This window comes from Scyliorhinus canicula, chromosome 18 (assembly GCF_902713615.1).
Source record: "Scyliorhinus canicula chromosome 18, sScyCan1.1, whole genome shotgun sequence".
Lineage (NCBI taxonomy): Eukaryota > Metazoa > Chordata > Chondrichthyes > Carcharhiniformes > Scyliorhinidae > Scyliorhinus > Scyliorhinus canicula.
In genome coordinates this window covers 115,029,109-115,048,394 of record NC_052163.1, presented here as the reverse complement: position 1 = coordinate 115,048,394, position 19,286 = coordinate 115,029,109, and the positions used below count along the sequence as shown (strand labels likewise).

General features: G+C 49.4%; 1 protein-coding gene across 7 annotated transcripts in view; it reads right to left on the bottom strand.

The window, feature by feature from the left end:
- The window catches only part of gatad2ab (GATA zinc finger domain containing 2Ab), a 143,578-nt gene that overhangs the window by 65,634 nt on the left and 58,658 nt on the right, over window positions 1-19,286 (bottom strand). For all 7 annotated transcript variants that reach the window (XM_038776341.1, XM_038776342.1, XM_038776344.1 and 4 more), the window contains exon 3: window positions 275-572. In XM_038776341.1, coding sequence (XP_038632269.1) covers window positions 275-572 — 298 coding nt within the window. The remainder of the gene's footprint in view (window positions 1-274; window positions 573-19,286) is intronic.

Genomic DNA, 19,286 nt, shown 5'->3' with positions numbered 1-19,286 from the left:
AGTAAAAAAAAAAGATCTGATTATCACATTGCTGCTCATTGGAGCTTGCTCTGCACAAATTGGCTGCTGTGCTTCCCTTACAACGGTGACTACACTTCGAAAGCATTTCACTGGCTGTATAGCTCGTTGGGAGGGTGAGATCACGAAAGCTGCTATATCAATGTAAATTCTTTGTTTTTCTCTTGTTCGTGACATTATTGACAAGTCAAGTTCTCCATTCCAAAGAAAAACAGATCAGCTTTAAAAGAAGACCAATTTGCAGTTGTGTACTTACATCTTTGACGTGCTCATGTCAACAGGTTCATCACCGGCCTGTACTTCTACTTTGATTGTTGCTTTCACTTCACCTGGCCCCTTTAATAACCCAGGAGTCCGACCACCACCCCGATCAACAGGTTCTGTTTTAATTCTTATCTCCCCCTTCACATCGTTCAGTTCACTGTCCCTATCAGTTTCTCTGGAACATTCTATTTTTGGTTTCTTCATATCCACGTCATTATGCAGGCCCTCTCGCTCCAATGCTCTCTTTTGGCTTCGTGTCCTGTATATGTCGTCTGTCATAGCAGAAATATCTGTCGATACAAGAAGAAAACAAATAAGACACAAAGTATTTAGGAGCTTCAATTTCTCCACCTAGCATTATACTATGCAAGACTACAAACTAATTTTCTCCCCCTAACCTCTTATGGTACTTAACATGGGACAGCAACTGCTCATATGGCAATTTGTAAAACATCAGGTAATTGGGGGTCTGGTTAAGAAAGATTTGAGCTGGGGTTGGAAGAAGGACACTGAGACACGATAGAGGGCAAATGAGAATAAGTATGGTACCAGAACAGAAATTATGACTTATCAGGCGAGTCCTCTCTAGAAAAGAGAAGGCTGAGGTCTTAAAGATTATGAGAGGATTTCATTGGGTAAACAGAGAGGATGCATCCAATTATCATGGAATACCACAGTGCAAAAGGCATTTGGGCCCATTGAGCATACGCTAGTTCTTTCAACCTAGGTAGCTCCCCTCAGTCTCTTCTTTCCCCACATCTGTGCTGTATTTTTCTATGTTCTATCCCTACAATTATTTCTCCTTCATGTACGAATCCAATTACCTTTTGATGGTTAATGTTGAATACATATCCATCACCCAAAGCAGTGCGTTTCAAATCCTAACCACTCTTTGCTTATGGCGCCTCTGGTTATTTTGCCAATCACCGTAAATCTGTGCCCTCGGCTGTTGACCCACCAGCCTTTAGAAAGAGCTCCTTTTTATTTACTCTTGCCAAAATCCACTGCCAAGCTCTACCAAGTCTCCTCTAACCCTTACAAAAGCAAATTAGAGGGCAGCACGGTGGCCTAGTGGTTAGCACAACCGCCTCACGGCGCCGAGGTCCCAGGTTCGATCCCGGCTCTGGGTCACTGTCCGTGTGGAGTTTGCACATTCTCCCCGTGTCTGCGTGGGTTTCACCCCCACAACCCAAAAATGTGCAGAGTAGGTGGATTGGCCACGCTAAATTGCCCCTTAATTGGAAAAAATAATTGGCTAATCTAAATTTAAAAAAAAAGAAAAAAAAACAAAAGCAAATTAATGCAGATGCTGGAAATCTGAAATAAAAACACAAAATGCTGGAAATGCGCAGTGGTTCTAGCAGTATCTGTGGAAAGAGAAACAAGGTCAATGTTTCTGGCCAGTGACACTCAATTGGGATTTCTCAATCTTCTCTGCTCAAAATTGACACAACTGTAATCCCTTATCCCCTATTTCATTCTAGAACCACCGACTGACATTTGAAGCCTTCTCCGAGCTATTTAGCAACGAAAGATTATGGGGGGGTGGGGGGGCTACAAAAATATTCAAAAAGAAACTAACACTTTTACTAAATATCTACACAGATTAGCACTAATGAAGCTCAGTCCTGCCTAGTTACTGCTTTAGCTGATCATCCCAAATGCAGTTAGGGTATTGGATTCCAGTTATTGTAGCAAGCACATCGGATTCCCCTCATCTTCCCAAAGGGCCTTTGTAGAAAGCAATTCTAAGACTGAACACATGACTGAAACCAAGAGTCCAGAACTGATCATGAGTTGCAGCATCGGCCATTTAAAAGCAGCATCATCACAAAGGCTTGTTTGAGCTCATTGATACCAATAGGGAATTCAGAAGAAACTTCTTCACCCAGAAAGTTGTGAGAATGTGGAGCCACATTCCTACCACAGGAGTAGCTGAAGTTAATAATAAAGATGCATTAAGGGGGAGGCTCGATAAACAGGAGGAAGAAAGGAAGGTTATGCTGATAGAATTAGATAAGGAAAGATGGGAGGAAGCTCACGTGGAGCATAACACCATCATGGACTGGATGGGCCGAGTGGCTGATTTCTGTGCTATAAAGCCGATGTAATGTTTGGAAGCAAAGGGGAAAATTACCATTTAGCCAATGAAACTCAATTGTTTAAAATGCTTCTACCAGGAGTGGCAGTCATACCCACCAGCATCTTAATCTAGAGCTGCAAAGCTCTAAATATCCCAGACTTGAGGGGCCGAATGGCCCACTTCCGCTCTATTTTATATTCCTATAATTGTACAAGAGGCAAAATACTGTGGATGCTGGGAATCTGAAACAAAAACAGAAACTGCTAGAAAAACCCAGCATGCCAGGCAGCAAATGGGGAGGAAACAAGGAGTTAACTTTTAACCTTGCATGTCTCTCCACAGAGGCTGGGCAATTTTGGCATTAACTGCTTATATGCCTATACTTGTATTGTTAGCCGTTTCATTGTTCCAAGTGGGCAAAGCAGGCAAGGTTTACCTGCCCACCATTAGACTAGATAGGAGTGTGGTGTTCATCGTTGTAGTGTTGCACCTAATGTTCCTACTAACTTCTGTTTATAGCGCGAATCCCATTTGTTGTACTATACAGCTCCTTTAAGACTAACTTTCAAGCGGTTATTGGATAGGCACATGGAGCACACCACAATGACAGGGAGTGGGGTAGCTTGATCTTGGTTTTGGACAAAGCTCGGCACAACATCGAGGGCCGAAGGGCCTGTTCTGTGCTGTTCTATGGCACACCCCTGATTGCTACATAGCTGCACACGCGGTCTCTTCTCTCTCTCTCTCCCCCCCCCCCCCCCTCGTCTCACGCACACCTCCCCCTCCCCGTTTCTCCCGGCCTCTTCTCCCCCTCACCGTCTCACGTGGCCTCCCCCTCCCTTCCTCGTCTCACGCAGCCTCCCCCCCTTCCTCGTCTCACGCAGCCTCCCCCCCTTCCTCGTCTCACGCAGCCTCCCCCCCTTCCTCGTCTCACGCAGCCTCCCCCCCTTCCTCGTCTCACGCGGCCTCCCCCCCCCCCCCCCGTCCCTCACACACATCCCCTTCTCCGTCCCTCACACACATCCCCTTCTCCGTCCCTCACACACATTCCCTTCTCCGTCCCTCACACACATCCCCTTCTCCGTCCCTCACACACACACTCCCCTCTCACACACTCCCCCCTCACACACACACACTCCCCTCTCACACACACACACTCCCCTCTCACACACACACACACTCCCCTCTCACACACACACACTCCCCCCTCACACACACACACTCCCCCCTCACACACACACACTCCCCTCTCTCACACACACACACTCCCCTCTCTCACACACACACACTCCCCTCTCACACACACACACACTCCCCTCTCACACACACACACACTCCCCTCACACACACACACACTCCCCTCACACACACACACACTCCCCTCTCACACACACACACACTCCCCTCTCACACACACACACACTCCCCTCTCACACACACACACACTCCCCTCTCACACACACACACACTCCCCTCTCACACACACACACACACTCCCCTCTCACACACACACACTCCCCTCTCACACACACACACTCCCCTCACACACACACTCCCCTCACACACACACTCCCCTCACACACACACCCCTCTCACACACACACACACTCCCCTCACACACACACACACTCCCCTCTCACACACACACACACTCCCCTCTCACACACACACACACTCCCCTCTCACACACACACACTCCCCTCTCACACACACACACTCCCCTCTCACACACACACACTCCCCTCTCACACACACACACTCCCCTCTCACACAGACACACACTCCCCTCACACACACACACTCCCCTCACACACACACACTCCCCTCACACACACACACACACACACACTCCCCTCTCACACACACACTCCCCTCTCACACACACACTCCCCTCTCACACACACACACTCCCCTCTCTCACACACACACTCCCCTCTCTCACACACACACTCCCCTCTCACACACACACACACTCCCCTCTCACACACACACACACTCCCCTCTCTCACACACACACACTCCCCTCTCTCACACACACACACTCCCCTCTCACACACACACTCCCCTCTCACACACACACACACTCCCCTCTCACACACACACACACACTCCCCTCTCACACACACACACACTCCCCTCTCACACACACACACACTCCCCTCTCACACACACACACACTCCCCTCTCACACACACACACACTCCCCTCTCACATACACACACACTCCCCTCTCACACACACACACACTCCCCTCTCACACACACACTCCCCTCACACACAGACACACACTCCCCTCACACACAGACACACACTCCCCTCTCACAGACACACACTCCCCTCACACACACACACTCCCCTCTCACACACACACACTCCCCTCTCACACACACACACTCCCCTCTCACACACACACACTCCCCTCTCACACACACACACTCCCCTCTCACACACACACACACTCCCCTCTCACACACACACACTCGCCTCTCACACACACACACACACACTCGCCTCTCACACACACACACACACTCCCCTCTCACACACACACACTCCCCTCTCACACACACACACTCCCCTCTCACACACACACACTCCCCTCTCACACACACACACTCCCCTCTCACACACACACACTCCCCTCTCACACACACACACTCCCCTCTCTCACACACACACTCCCCTCTCTCACACACACACTCCCCTCTCTCTCACACACACCCCTCTCACACACACCCCTCTCACACACACACACACTCCCCTCACACACACTCCCCTCTCACACACACACACTCGCCTCTCTCACACACACACACTCGCCTCTCACACACACACACACACACTCGCCTCTCTCACACACACACACTCGCCTCTCTCACACACACACACTCCCCTCACACACACACACACTCCCCTCACACACACTCCCCTCTCACACACACACACACTCGCCTCTCACACACACACACTCGCCTCTCACACACACACACTCGCCTCTCACACACACACACTCGCCTCTCACACACACACACTCGCCTCTCACACACACACACTCGCCTCTCACACACACACACACTCGCCTCTCACACACACACACTCCCCTCTCACACACACACACTCCCCTCTCACACACACACACTCCCCTCTCACACACACACACTCCCCTCTCACACACACACCCGCCCCTCTCACACACACACCCGCCCCTCTCACACACACACGCCCCTCTCACACACTCCCATCCCCCCTCTCACACACCCCCATCCCCCCTCTCACACACCCCATTCCCCTCTCTCTCACCCCCATCCCCCTCTCACCCCATCCCCCTCTCTCTCTCACCCCATCCCCCTCTCTCTCTCACCCAATCCCCCTCTCTCACACCCCCATCCCCCTCCCTCACACCCCCATCCCCTCTCACACCCCCATCCCCCTCCCTCTCACACACCCCCCATCCCCCTCCCTCTCACACCCCCCCCATCCCTCTCACAAACACCCTCCCCCTTCCCTCTCTCACACCCCCAACCCCCTCCCTCTCACAAACACCCAACACCCTCCATCCCAATATACATAAATGATCTGGACCAGGAAATGCATGCAATATCTCCAAATGTGCAGATGACACCAACCTGGGTGGCAGTGTGTGCTGTGAGGAGAATACAAAGAGGCTGCAGGATGACTTGAACAGGCTGGCTGAGTGGGCAAATACTTGGCAAATGTGAGGCTATCCACTTTGGAGCCAAAAACAGGAAGGCAGTGAATGGTGGCAGTTTATGAAAAGGGGAAGTGCAACGAGACCTGGGTGTCATGATGGAACAGTCGCTGAAGGTTGGCATGCAGGTACAGCAGGCAGTTAGGAAAGCTAATGGTGTGCTGGCCTTCAAAACAAGAGGAATTAGAGTGCAGGAGTAAGGATGTCTTGCTGCAGTTATACAAAGCCGTGGTGAGGCCATACCTTGAGTATTGTGTGCAGTTTTGGTCTCCTAGTTTGAGGAAGGACATTCTTTCTATTGAGGATGTCCACCAAAGGTACACCAGACTAATTCCTGAGATGGCAGGATTGACATATGCAGATAGACTGGAGAAACTGGGCTTGTTCTCACTTGAGTTCAGAAGAATGAGAGGGTATCTCATAGAAACACAAAATGCTGATGGACTGGACAGGCTAGATGCGTGTGCGCGGGCGCGAGGAGGGGGCGGGCGCGAGGAGGGGGCGGGCGCGAGGAGGGGGCGGGCGCGAGGAGGGGGCGGGCGCGAGGAGGGGGCGGGCGCGAGGAGGGGGCGGGCGCGAGGAGGGGGCGGGCGCGAGGAGGGGGCGGGCGCGAGGAGGGGGCGGGCGCGAGAAGGGGGCGGGCGCGAGAAGGGGGCGGGCGCGAGAAGGGGGCGGGCGCGAGAAGGGGGCGGGCGCGAGAAGGGGGCGGGCGCGAGAAGGGGGCGGGCGCGAGAAGGGGGCGGGCGCGAGAAGGGGGCGGGCGCGAGAAGGGGGCGGGCGCGAGAAGGGGGCGGGCGCGAGAAGGGGGCGGGCGCGAGAAGGGGGCGGGCGCGCGAGAAGGGGGCGGGCGCGAGAAGGGGGCGGGCGCGAGAAGGGGGGCGGGCGCGAGAAGGGGGCGGGCGCGAGAAGGGGGCGGGCGCGAGAAGGGGGCGGGCGCGAGAAGGGGGCGGGCGCGAGAAGGGGCGGGCGCGAGAAGGGGGCGGGCGCGAGAAGGGGGCGGGCGCGAGAAGGGGGCGGGCGCGAGAAGGGGGCGGGCGCGAGAAGGGGGCGGGCCGCGAGAAGGGGGCGGGCGCGAGAAGGGGGCGGGCGCGAGAAGGGGGGGGGGCGCGAGAAGGGGGCGGGCGCGAGAAGGGGCGGGCGCGAGAAGGGGGCGGGCGCGAGAAGGGGGCCGGGCGCGAGAAGGGGCGGGCGCGAGAGGGGCGCGCGCGTGAGAGGGGCGCGGGGCGCGAGAGGGGCGCGCGCGCGAGAGGGGCGCCGGGCGCGAGAGGGGCGCGGGCGCGAGAGGGGCGCGGGCGCGAGAGGGGCGCGGGCGCGGGCGCGAGAGGGGCGCGGGCGCGAGAGGGGCGCGGGCGCGAGAGGGGCGTGCGGGCGCGAGAGGGGCGCGGGCGCGAGAGGGGCGTGCGGGCGCGGGCGCGAGAGGGGCGCGGGCGCGAGAGGGGCGCGGGCGCGTGAGCACGCGTGAGGGGCGCGCGGCGCGCGTGTGAGGGGCGCGCGGCGCGCGTGCGAGGGGCGCGCGTGCGAGGGGCGTGCGGCGCGCGTGAGGGGTGCGTGCACACCCCCACATCTCACACGCACACCCCCACATCTCACACGCACACCCCCACATCTCACACGCACACCCCCACATCTCACACGCACACCCCCACATCTCACACGCACACCCCCACATCTCACACGCACACCCCCACATCTCACACGCACACCCCCACATCTCACACGCACACCCCCACATCTCACACGCACACCCCCACATCTCACACGCACACCCCCTCACATGCACACACATATTCCCTATCCCCTCACACACTATGCCTCTCTCATACACACATTCACCCCCCTCACACACCCTCTACCCCATCTTATCCAAGGCCCCCTCACCTCCACTCCGATGCCCAGCCTGGATGCCCCCACTCCCCCGCCAGCTCCGAGGCCCATGGTGGACAGCCCCACGCACCAAGGGTTGCTGGACTCCCCCAATCTCCCACTCTGTTCCGAGGCCCACTCTCCTGTCTCTGCTTGCCCAGGGGCTGGCTTTTCCAGAAGCAGCTCCACAGCATTTTCCAATCTTTTCAAATATGCCTGTCTTGCCACAGACCCCCTGGGAGGCTCCCGCATACTCTCCCTGTTCTGCAGACCCCAGTTTGGGGACACTCGGTGTGAAGAATAGCATCTAGGGCACAGCAGTGCAGCTAGCATCCACTCCTTTGGAGGGTCAAGTCAGGAAACCGGATGGGGGAAAGAAATTCAGTGAAGGTGTCAAAAAAAATGTTTATCAGCATGGTTCTGGAGCGGAAAGGTTGAACAGACTGGAGCTCTTTACATTAGGTGACCTGACAGACGTCTTTAAAATTAAGAGCAGAAGCAGATATATTTCCATTTGTGGGGAAGACCAGAGCTTAGGCCTTTAAAAATAATGTAAATCATTGATAAATCCACTCGGGAAATATGGAGGAACTTCCTTACCTACAGAATGGTTAGAATTTACTACCATAGGGGTCTGTTGAGGCAAATACCATAAGTGCCTTTAAGGGAAACAAACAGAAGGATATGTAGATAGGATGATATGAAACGGGATCGAAGTCAGCTCGCGTGGAGCATAAACAAAATTAATCACAGATGTTGGGGGTGATCTTCCGGTTTCTGTGATGTAAATTTTATAAGAAAGGAATCAAGCTACAAGTACTTTCTACCCAACCCATGAGCAGGATCATTTCAAAGCCGGGAACATTAACCCAATCTTTTCGATAATCACTCATGGCTCCTCACCGTGGAACTCAGCCCATGTCCCCAATTGTGCCGCTTCTGAATTAGAAGTTTATTTGAGAGCGCTTTGACGGTTACCAATACCAAAAGAAACAAATCGCACAGTTGCCGTTAAACCAAAACATCGCCATCTCTTTTTGCCAACAAGCCAATTCAACAAATGTCTAATTTATTTTGAACAGCCAGTTTCACAGAATGAGTCACCTTGATGTCTCAATATATTGTTGCAAGTAGGCTGAGCAGGTTGGGGAGGGAGGAGTAAAGAGGAGACAGAGTTCAATAGCAGACGAGTGGAGAAACCTAATACAGTACTTACATGAGAAGAGCAAGAAGTCTTACAACACCAGGTTAAAGATGGTGAATGTCATTCACCTGAGGAAGGAGCAGCGCTCTGAAAGTTAGTGACTTTAACAAACCTGTTGGACTTTAACCTGGTGTTGGAAGATTTCTTACTGTGCCCACTCAAGTCCAACACGGCATCTCCACTACATGATGAGAGTAAGCAGTCTTACAAAACCAGGTTAAAGTCCAACAGGTTTATTTGGAATCACTAGCTTTCGGAGCTTAACTCCTTCATCAGGTGAGTGAAGAGGTTTGACTTTAACTTGGTGTTGCAAGACATCTTACTGTGCCCACTCCAGTCCAACGCCGGCACCTCCACATCATTACATGAGAAGCACCATTGCATATTCAGTGGGGTAGCATTAAAGACACGGCCTAACCAGACACGGCATTGAGGGACAGATTGTAATTTATGCAACAGAACATTTACGCAAGTACAGTTTCTCAGTGAAAGGGTCAGCATCTTTTCAGTCTGCAGAAAATTCATTTTGATTCATGAATCTTTCCCACTTTCAGCATTATTATTTTGAATGGAAATTCATGTGTCATCCCAGTTGAGGCAAGGGTGCATCACCCATGCCAGGTAAAGCTGGGCTAGGGAAAGCCTCCCACCCCTTGTCACTATCCAGCACCGCACCCTCCAGTTGGAAAGTATGCAGGAAACCTATAAGTGGAGACGAGGCTGACTGGCTGGTACTGTGTTAACACTCACTGCCCAAAATCTGAAAAAGAACAACCACTTGGCTGAAGCACTGGAAATGGACTCGAGCACAAAACAGCATTTCACGAGAGTCGGGGATGGGGAGCGCTAAGAAAAAGGAAGGGGCAAATAAGTATTCTGTACAAGATGCCGGCTGCCCAGGTCAAATAATGTTAAAATCAGATTTTAAATGGAGAACTGACTTGTAACTAAATAAACCACTTTCATTGTTAAAAGTTAAGTTTGCTGACTTGAAAATCTCTCAAGTTTTTAAACAAATTTCTCACCAGCTTTAAGTTCAGAACCTGCCCACCAGTGTGAACCTTGCACAGGAGCAGCATTTCACCTGGCGAGATGTGGTTTCTGAGGCGGACTGGGGGAGCGTCACTTGTCTAGTTACCTGAACACATCTGATAAATGGCTGAGTCACATTTGATCTCATGACATCACTTGGTCTCCACACATGACCCTTCCCACAATTCCAGGCAATGCACAAAGCACTTTCCAGAGAACCAGCTTCAACTGGTTCCAGACGGAGCAGAGTGCTGTTAACCCCTTGCACCCCTGCACACGTACAGACAACATATTGGACTCGTGCACTCAGGCGTGCACATACATCCCATCCACTTCTCCTTGCATGTATAACTCACACACAACCCCCAAGCAGACACACACTATCGCCTGCGATGCTGCACCCCCCCCTCCACATCCAGACAACCACACACCCAGTGTGCTTCCATAATGTTTGACAGTGATAACACTTTTGTTTCAAATAAAAAGTAAGGTATTACATTGGGTTTAGGGGTTGGTCCAGCATTTCTTAGCTTTTGTGTTCAAACTTTCACGGTGCATTTGTTGCCTGTGTGGGTAAATTTGAGATATTTCCTTTCCCTTCAATATGGTAATATAATCTACACTTCCTCTCCCCTTATTTAGAAAGTGTACTTTAAGTCCATTGAGTAAAAAATGTTTTGGCAACAGCTTTTTTCTTCCTGTTTTAGAGAATCTGGACCACTGGTTGTGCTATTCCTTTTGCCCAGTCTATGGCCATTGTGTAGCACATGTAATGTAGCTAATGCACAATACAGGCAGATGATAGACACCAGGCAAAAGTGCTGGGAGAATGGAATCGAGCGGTGACATGGAGGGACAAGTGGAGGAGGGGTGGGACGAGCAGGAAGCAGAGGAGAACAGCGGTGTTTTTGGGGGAGGGGGGAAATGGAGAGTGGAGGTGTGCGGGGAGAGTGTAATGAAATGAAATGAAAATCGCTTATTGTCACGAGTAGGCTTCAATGAAGTTCCTGTGAAAAGCCCCTAGTCGCCACATTCCGGCACCTGTTCGGGGAGGCTGGTACGGGAATTGAACCGTGCTGCTGGCCTGCTTTAAAAGCCAGCGATTTAGCCCAGTGTGCTAAACCAGAGAGTGTGGAGGAAACACAAGGACTGCATGGAGCATAACTGAAGGGAGATATTACATCTCCTTTGACTCAAAGTTCGGCAATCAAATATTTAAAAGATCCCTTACTCTGGATGTAACTTCCAGCAGCACTTGTGTATGAACACACGTGTCAGCTGGTTCAAATAAAGTGGTTATCTACACCCCCCCCCCCCCCCCCCCCCCCCCCCCCACCCAGAGACACAGGAATTAGCATAACATAATTACGAGTATTGTTAACCCCTTGTGCCCATGATGCACATATAGACACATAAAGGACACCTGGTAGCACCAAGCTCGGTTGCCAATGAGCCATTTGTGCCATGCAGCACCAGTCTCATGCCAGATAGTGCCTGTTCTCATCAGTAAAATGATGCCCTTTTGGCTGAATGAGTTTCATTGAGGCTAAAGCATGAGTGATATGCTCCTGCTTGGACAACTCAAAATCAAACGTTGGGGCCGTGATCAAACAGACATTTTATATATTTATCATGCTTATCCTTTACATGATAACATACAACCTCTGCTAGTTAATTTCTTCACTTTCATTCTAGAATTGTAACGTGGAGCGCTCAGGTTAGCTACTCAAGATGTGACAACCTTCCAGGACAGATAAAATTGGAGCAAAGTCAAATATACTCAATACGAAAGGTTAGGAGGAGGGACAAACATCCAAGTAGTGCAGTACCCTTCATTAGCAGGGGTAACAGCTTCAAGCCCAGCCCTAGGGCAGATCATATTGTAACGTTTTCCACATCCTGAGCAGGTGTTTTCAAAGATGGCCGAAATTCTACTCCCCCCAGTGTGGAAAATGGGAAAATATAAATGGACAATTTAAAAGCAGATGCATTTCTTTTTTTAAAATTTAGAGTACCCAATTCATTTTATCCAATTAAGGGGTAATTTAGCATGGCCAATCCACCTAGCCTGCACATCTTTGGGTTATGGGGGCGAAACCCAGGCAAACACAGGGAGAATGTGCAAACTCCACTCGGACAGTGACCCAGGGCTGGGATCGAAAAAGCAGATGCATTTCTCTGATCGCATTTGGCTTTGGCCCACAGCAACTGATCAAAAGAATGAACCAAAATATTTTTTTTCAAAAAGTTTTTGAAAAAAATTAGAATACCCAATTATTTCTTTTTTCCAATTAAAGAGCAATTTAGCATGGCCAATCCACCTGACCAGCACATCTTTTGGTTGTGGGGGTGAAACACACGCAGACAGAGGGAGAATGTGCAAATTCCATACAGACAGTGACCCGGGACCGGGATCGAACCTGGGTCCTCGGTGCTGTCTGCAGCAGTGCTAACCACTGCGCCACCATGCGCCCTGAAAAGTATTTACGCTACTTATACAGAATTCACTGGGTCGATGGAAGCAAGGCTGCTTGGGCACGTACAGACTATCGATTGAGACACCATAAAAGTCTGAACAAGGTTTCATTGCAGGCACAAAAGTAAAGTGAGTTTAGCTGGGTTTTGAAAGGAGTGATACTTCCGAGGTCAGAAACAGCTGAACTTAGAAGACATGTTAGGACATTGTCATCCTACTTGATTGACAGCAAATGTGAGAGTTACAAAATATGGATCAACGATTTCCATTCTACTAGCACCCTATATCTTGATGGTGTCAAAAATCAAAACACATGACACCGTCCTCTTCAGCAACTGATTTTTATAGAACCTTGAAGCAACTCTTCACAGTCCCTCAGTCTTTCCTTCCCCTATACGATTGGCACTTCTAAAACCCAAACTTGGTGCTACCAAATTACGAGCTCCTGTTTGCTCATTATAACTTTCTTCTATTGTGACATGGGTCTTGATCTTTCAAATTAAATGCACTATCCAGCCCCAATAAATAGCATTTAAATTCAAGCAACTCAAATCCTTAGGATATCCAGTTCTGGATTTTCCTAATAGTTTGATAACAGCAATGCTTAATTTAGTCACCGTCAAGGTTCAGAATCTTCTGGACGCGCATTGAAAGAATATTTTTTGCTAAGAGTCTGATTAAATTGGTGGTTCAGGTAGTAATAAGATAGCTTTGATCTGGTCCTTATTTGACTCTAAATAATAATGATGTGGAGATGCCGGCGTTGGACTGGGGTGAGCACAGTAAGAAGTCTTACAACACCAGGTTAAAGTCCAACAGGTTTGTTTCAAACACGAGCTTTCGGAGCGCAGCTCCTTCTTCAGGTGAATGGAGAGGTATGATCCAGAAACACTTATATATAGTGTTCACCGACTGGAAGAGAACATTCCTGCCTGGTGATTGTCGCACGGTGCCCGTTCATTCGTTGTCGCAGTGTCTGCATGGTCTCGCCAATGTACCACGCTTCGAGGCATCCTTTCCTGCAGCGTATGAGGTAGACTACATTGGTCGAGTCGCACGAGTATGTGCCGCGTACCTGGTGGGTGGTGTTTCCACGTGTAATGGTGGTATCCAAGTCGATGATCTGGCATGTCTTGCAGAGATTGCCCTGGCAGGGTTGTGTGGTGTCGTGGTCGCTGCTCTGAAGGCTGGGTAATTTGCTGCAAACAATGGTTTGTTTGAGGTTGCGTGGTTGTTTGAAGGCCAGTAGTGGGGGTGTGGGGGTGACGTTGGCAAGATGTTCATCTTCATTGATGATGTGTTGAAGGCTGCGAAGATGATGTCGTAGTTTCTCCGCCCCAGGAAAGTACTGGACGACGAAGGGTACGTGGTGTCCTGTGTTTGTCTTCTGAGAAGGTCGGTGCGGTTTTTTGCTGTGCCGCATTGGAACTGTCGATTGATGAGTCGAGCGCCACATCCCGTTCGTACGAGGGCATCTTTCAGCATCAATGATGAACGAACGAACGGGCACCGTGCGACAATCACCAGGCAGGAATGTTCCCTTCCAGTCGGGGAACACTTCAGCAGTCAAGGGCATTCAGCCTCTGATCTCCGGGTAAGCGTTCTCCAAGGCGGTCTTCAGGACATGCGACAACGCAGAATTGCCGAGCAAAAACTTATAGCTAAGTTCCGCACGCATGAGTGCGGCCTCAACCGGGATCTTGGATTCATGTCGCATTACATCCACTCCCCACCATCTGGCCTGGACTTGCAAAATTCCACCAACTGTTCTGGCTTGAGACAATTCACACCTCTTTAACCTGTGATTATCCCTCTCCCTGGATCTGTAATGATTTGATTACCTGCAAATTCTCGCATTCCAAGCATTGTCCGGCATCTCTGACTTTGTCTACATAAATGTTTCTGGATCATTCACCTGAGGAAGGAGCAGTGCTCCGAAAGCTCGTGTTTGAAACAAACCTGTTGGATTTTAACCTGGTGTTGTAAGACTTCTTATTCTAAATAATAAGCAATTCAGGAGCTTGTCTTTATAATTGTGTTGAGGGGTTTGATTTTTTTTCTGACCGAACAGTCTGAAACAAAGCAAGAGTTAAACACCGAACAAACAGGACAGTTTATTCAACAGAAGCTGCTGAGAAGAACCCCAAAATAATCAGTTAGTTTAAATCAAGCAAAAATAATCCACTGAATTTAGGGCGGCAAAGCATATTCATTATTTTTATGTCAATACAGAAAGACAACTTGTACTGATGGAAACATGCATAACCGAACAAAACTATTGATTTGCTTATCTGACCTAATGTGGAATAAAGCAAAGCTAAATCCCCATATCTAGAGTAAATCTTTCTGGTTGTATCACAGCTTGGTATGGAGCCTGCTCTACCCAAGACCGCAGGAAACTACAAAAGGTCGTGACTGTAGCCCAGTCCATCACGGAAACCAGCCTCCCATTAATTGACTCTATCTCCAATTCTTGCTGCCTCAGAAAAGCAGCCAGGATAATTCAGGACTCCAAGCACCCCGGACATACTCTCTTCCACCTCCTTCCGTCAGGAAAAAGATACCAATGTTTGAGGTCACGTACCAACCGACTCAAGAACAGCTTCTTCCCTACTGCCATTAGACTTTTGAATGGACCTATCTCATATTAAGTTGATCTTTTCTCCAGACCTTGCCATAACTGTAACATTATATTTAGATTTAGATTTAGAACAGTACAGCACAGAACAGGCCCTTCAGCCCTCGATGTTGTGCCGAGCAATGATCACCCTACTCAACCCTATACCAGTAACCCCCCCCCCAATTAACCTTATTTTTTTTAGGACACTAAGGGCAATTTAGCATGGCCAATCCACCTAACCCGCACATCTTTGGACTGTGGGAGGAAACCGGAGCACCCGGAGGAAACCCACGCACACACGAGGAGGACGTGCAGACTCCGCACAGACAGTGACCCAGCCGGGAATTGAACCTGGGACCCTGGAGCTGTGAAGCATGTATGCTAACCACCATGCTACCGTGCTGCCCTAATATTCTGCAGTCTCTCCTTCCTTCCCTATATACGGTATGCATTGTTTGTACAGCATGCAAGAAACAATACTTTTCACTGTATACTGATACATGTGACAATAATAAATCAAATCAAAGTCTCTCAGAAGGTGGAGGAGAGTGAATAAATACATGTGGTCCAGACAGTGTTATGCCATCATTCAAGTAGATACAAGTCAGTCAGTCAACTCAGGAAAAACAAGATGCTCTGAGCGCTTAACGGAATGACAACACAGAATTCAATCAGGTGTTTACAGCAGAGTCGAATGTCTAACAGGAACAAGTTGCTTTTATATAGAGCCTATAACACAGTAAAACATCCAAAGGCACTTTACAGAATCTTTATCAAACACTGAGCCACAAGGGGATATTAGACCGGTGCCCAAAAGCTTGGTCAAAGAGGTATACTTAAAGTTAATCAGAGAAGCAAAGAGGTCTTGGGAGGAAATTCCAGAGCTTAGGACCAAGACAGCTGAAGGCAAGGAAACTATTGGTGCAGTGATTAAAATTGGGGATGCAGAAGACACCAGAATTGGAGCAGTGCTGAGATCTGAGGATTGTACCGCTGGGGAAGATTAGAGATAGGGAGGGGCGAGGGCATGGAGGCATGAGATTTTTTAAAATCAAGGTATTATCAGACCAGGAAATAACATTATTTGGTGAGCATGGGAGTGATGGGTAAATGGATCTTAGTGAGAGTTAGGATATGGGCAGCAATTTTAGATGTTCTCAAGCTTACAGACGGTGTAAGGTGGGAGTTTGGTCAGGGGAGCACTGGGATAATCAGGTCCATAGGTAACAAAGGCGTGGACGAGTTTCAACAGCAGCTGTGTGTGTGTGTGTGTGTGTGTGTGTGTGTGTGTGTGTGTGTGTGTGTGTGTGTTGGGGGGGGGGGGGGGGGGAATGATTAACGTGGTTAGCAAATTGGTTGAGTGGCAGGCGATAAGAGTGTGGGGATAATGGGTAATTACTCAAATTTGCAGGGGGTGACTAGTGGTGTGCCACAGGGCCTCAATTATTCATTAATGACTTGGATGATGTTATAGAAAGTCATATATCCAAATGTGTGGCTGATTGAAAGTTAGGTGGCAGTGGAGACAGCCTAGATGACAGCATAAAATTTGCAAGGAGATATTGACAGACTAGGTGAATAGGCAAAATTGTGGCATATGGAATTCAATATAAGCAAGTGTGAGGTTATCCATTTTGGACCAAAAAAGGAGAGAGCAGAGTGCTTTCTAAATGGAGAGATGTTAAATGCAGTGAATGTCCAAAGGGACTTGGGGTTCAGGTGAATAGGTGCTTAAAAGGAACAAGTGCAGAAAAAAGGCTAATGGAATTTTAGCCTTTATATCTAGAGGATTGGAATATAAAGGCACGGGGGTTATGCTGCAGCTATACAAAACCCTAGTTAGACCCCACTTGGGAGTACTGTGAGCAGTTCTAGGCACCACACCTGAGGAAGGATATTTTGGTCTTGGAGGGAGTGCAATGTAGGTTTACAAAAATGATACCTGGATTACAGGGGTTAAGTTACAAAGAGACATTTCTCAAATTAGACCTGCTTTCATGAGAACCCAGAAGGCTAAAGGGTGATCTGATCGAAATATTTAAGATATTAACAGGGAAAGACAGGGTAGATAAAGATACCCTATTTCCACTGGTTGGTGATTCAAAAACAAGGGGGTATAGTCTAAAAATGAGGGCCAGACCATTCAGGAGAGATGTTAGGAAGAACTTCTTCACTCAAAGGGTAGTAGAGGTTTGGAACACTCTCCCACAAACAACAGTTGAAGTTGGATCAGGTTTTAATTTTAAATCCGAGATAGATTTTTGTTAAGCCAAATATTAAGGGATATGAGCCAAAGGCAGGTATTTGGAGTTAGGTCATAGATCAGGCATGATCTCATTGAATGGCAGAAAAGGCTCGGGGGGCCAAATGGCCTCCTGTTCCTATGATTGGAGGAAAAATTAATTGGCCAGATACCTCACTGCTTTTTAAAAAAATGCATTTTATTACAAACATGTATCAAAACAGGTTACAGTGAATAAACACCGTGGGAAACATACTTCCCAACAATCAACTATTCAGTCTGGACAGATTTTTCAATCCCCCTCCGCTCAACCAACAGCCCCTCAAACACGGTCACAAACATCCCCCACCTTTCCTCAAACCCCCCCTGAAGAGCCCCTTAACTCATACTTTACAATCTCTAATCGCAGGAAGTCGTACAGGTCATCCAACCAAGCCGCAACCCCCCCGTAGCAATGCCAATCGGCAATCCAGCAAAATTTGCCACCGTGCAATCAGAGAGGCAAAGGCCAAGACATCGGCTTTCCTCCTCTCCACAAACTCCTGCTTCTCTGAAACCCCAAATATAGCCACGAAAGGGTCTGGTCCACCTCCTCCTCCACTATCTTGGCTAAGACACTCCCACCCAGAATCTTCCCAATTTTTCACAATCCCAAAACATGTGCGCGTGATTCGCTGGCCCCCGCCCATACCTCTCACACTCATCTGCTAACCCCTGGAAGAACCTACTCATTCACGCCCGAGTCATATGCACCCTGTGCACCACTGTATCAGGCTCAACCTTGCACGGAGGAGGCCCCTTTTACCCTATGCAGTGCCTCACTCCATACTCCCCAATTGATCTCCCCTTCCAACTGTGCTTCCCATTTCTCCTTGATCTTAGATACCTCACTGTTAACCAGCAACCCATTCTGTACATGCACACAGCTACCCACCTCCACATGGTGAGGGCAGTATCAAGTTGGAGGGGTGGTGTTGTCAGTAGTGTCAGTATTCAGTAAAAGAACAAACCACTCATTTCAAGCAAGTTCAAGTTAGCAAGCTTGCCTTTCTGTCCATGACATCTTTGTCAATCTCCACCTATCGCTGGCCCTCTGCAGCCTCACTGCTCCACGCCCCGCCGACAGCAGGACAAATCTCACCCCATTTCCAGTTCTCTTCAGCTTTGACAAAGAGTCATCCAGACTCGAAACGTTTGCTCCCTTTCTCTCTCCACAGATGCTGTCAAACCTGCTGAGATTGTCTGGTATTTTATGTTATCCTTTCAGATTCCAGCATCCACAGTAATTTGCTTTTATCAAGTTAGCAAGGAATGGCTGCCTTTAAAAAAAGTATATTTAGAGTACCAAATTCATTTTTTTTTCCCATTAAGGGACAATTTAGCGTGGCCAATCCACCTACCCTGCACATCTTTGGGTTGTGGGGGTGAAACCCACACAAACACGGGGAGAATGTGCAAACTGCACACAGACAGTGACCCAGAACCGGGATCGAACCTGGGACCTCGGCGCCGTGACGCAACAGGGCTAACCACTGTGCCACCTGGAATGGCAGCCTTTAACCATACGAGTCACAACAATATTCCCAATGAATATGAATGCAAACTTCACCCTTTCCCCTAGCTGGAAAGAAAGAGAGAATCAGGGTAGTGATGCAAACAGTGAACACCACAGTTTATGGATTGACCTGACCTAGCCTGCATGGCTGAATGGCACAATGGACGCAGAGATTAAGTAAGCAATTTTACGTATCATTTTTCTAAATCAGTGCTGTCCA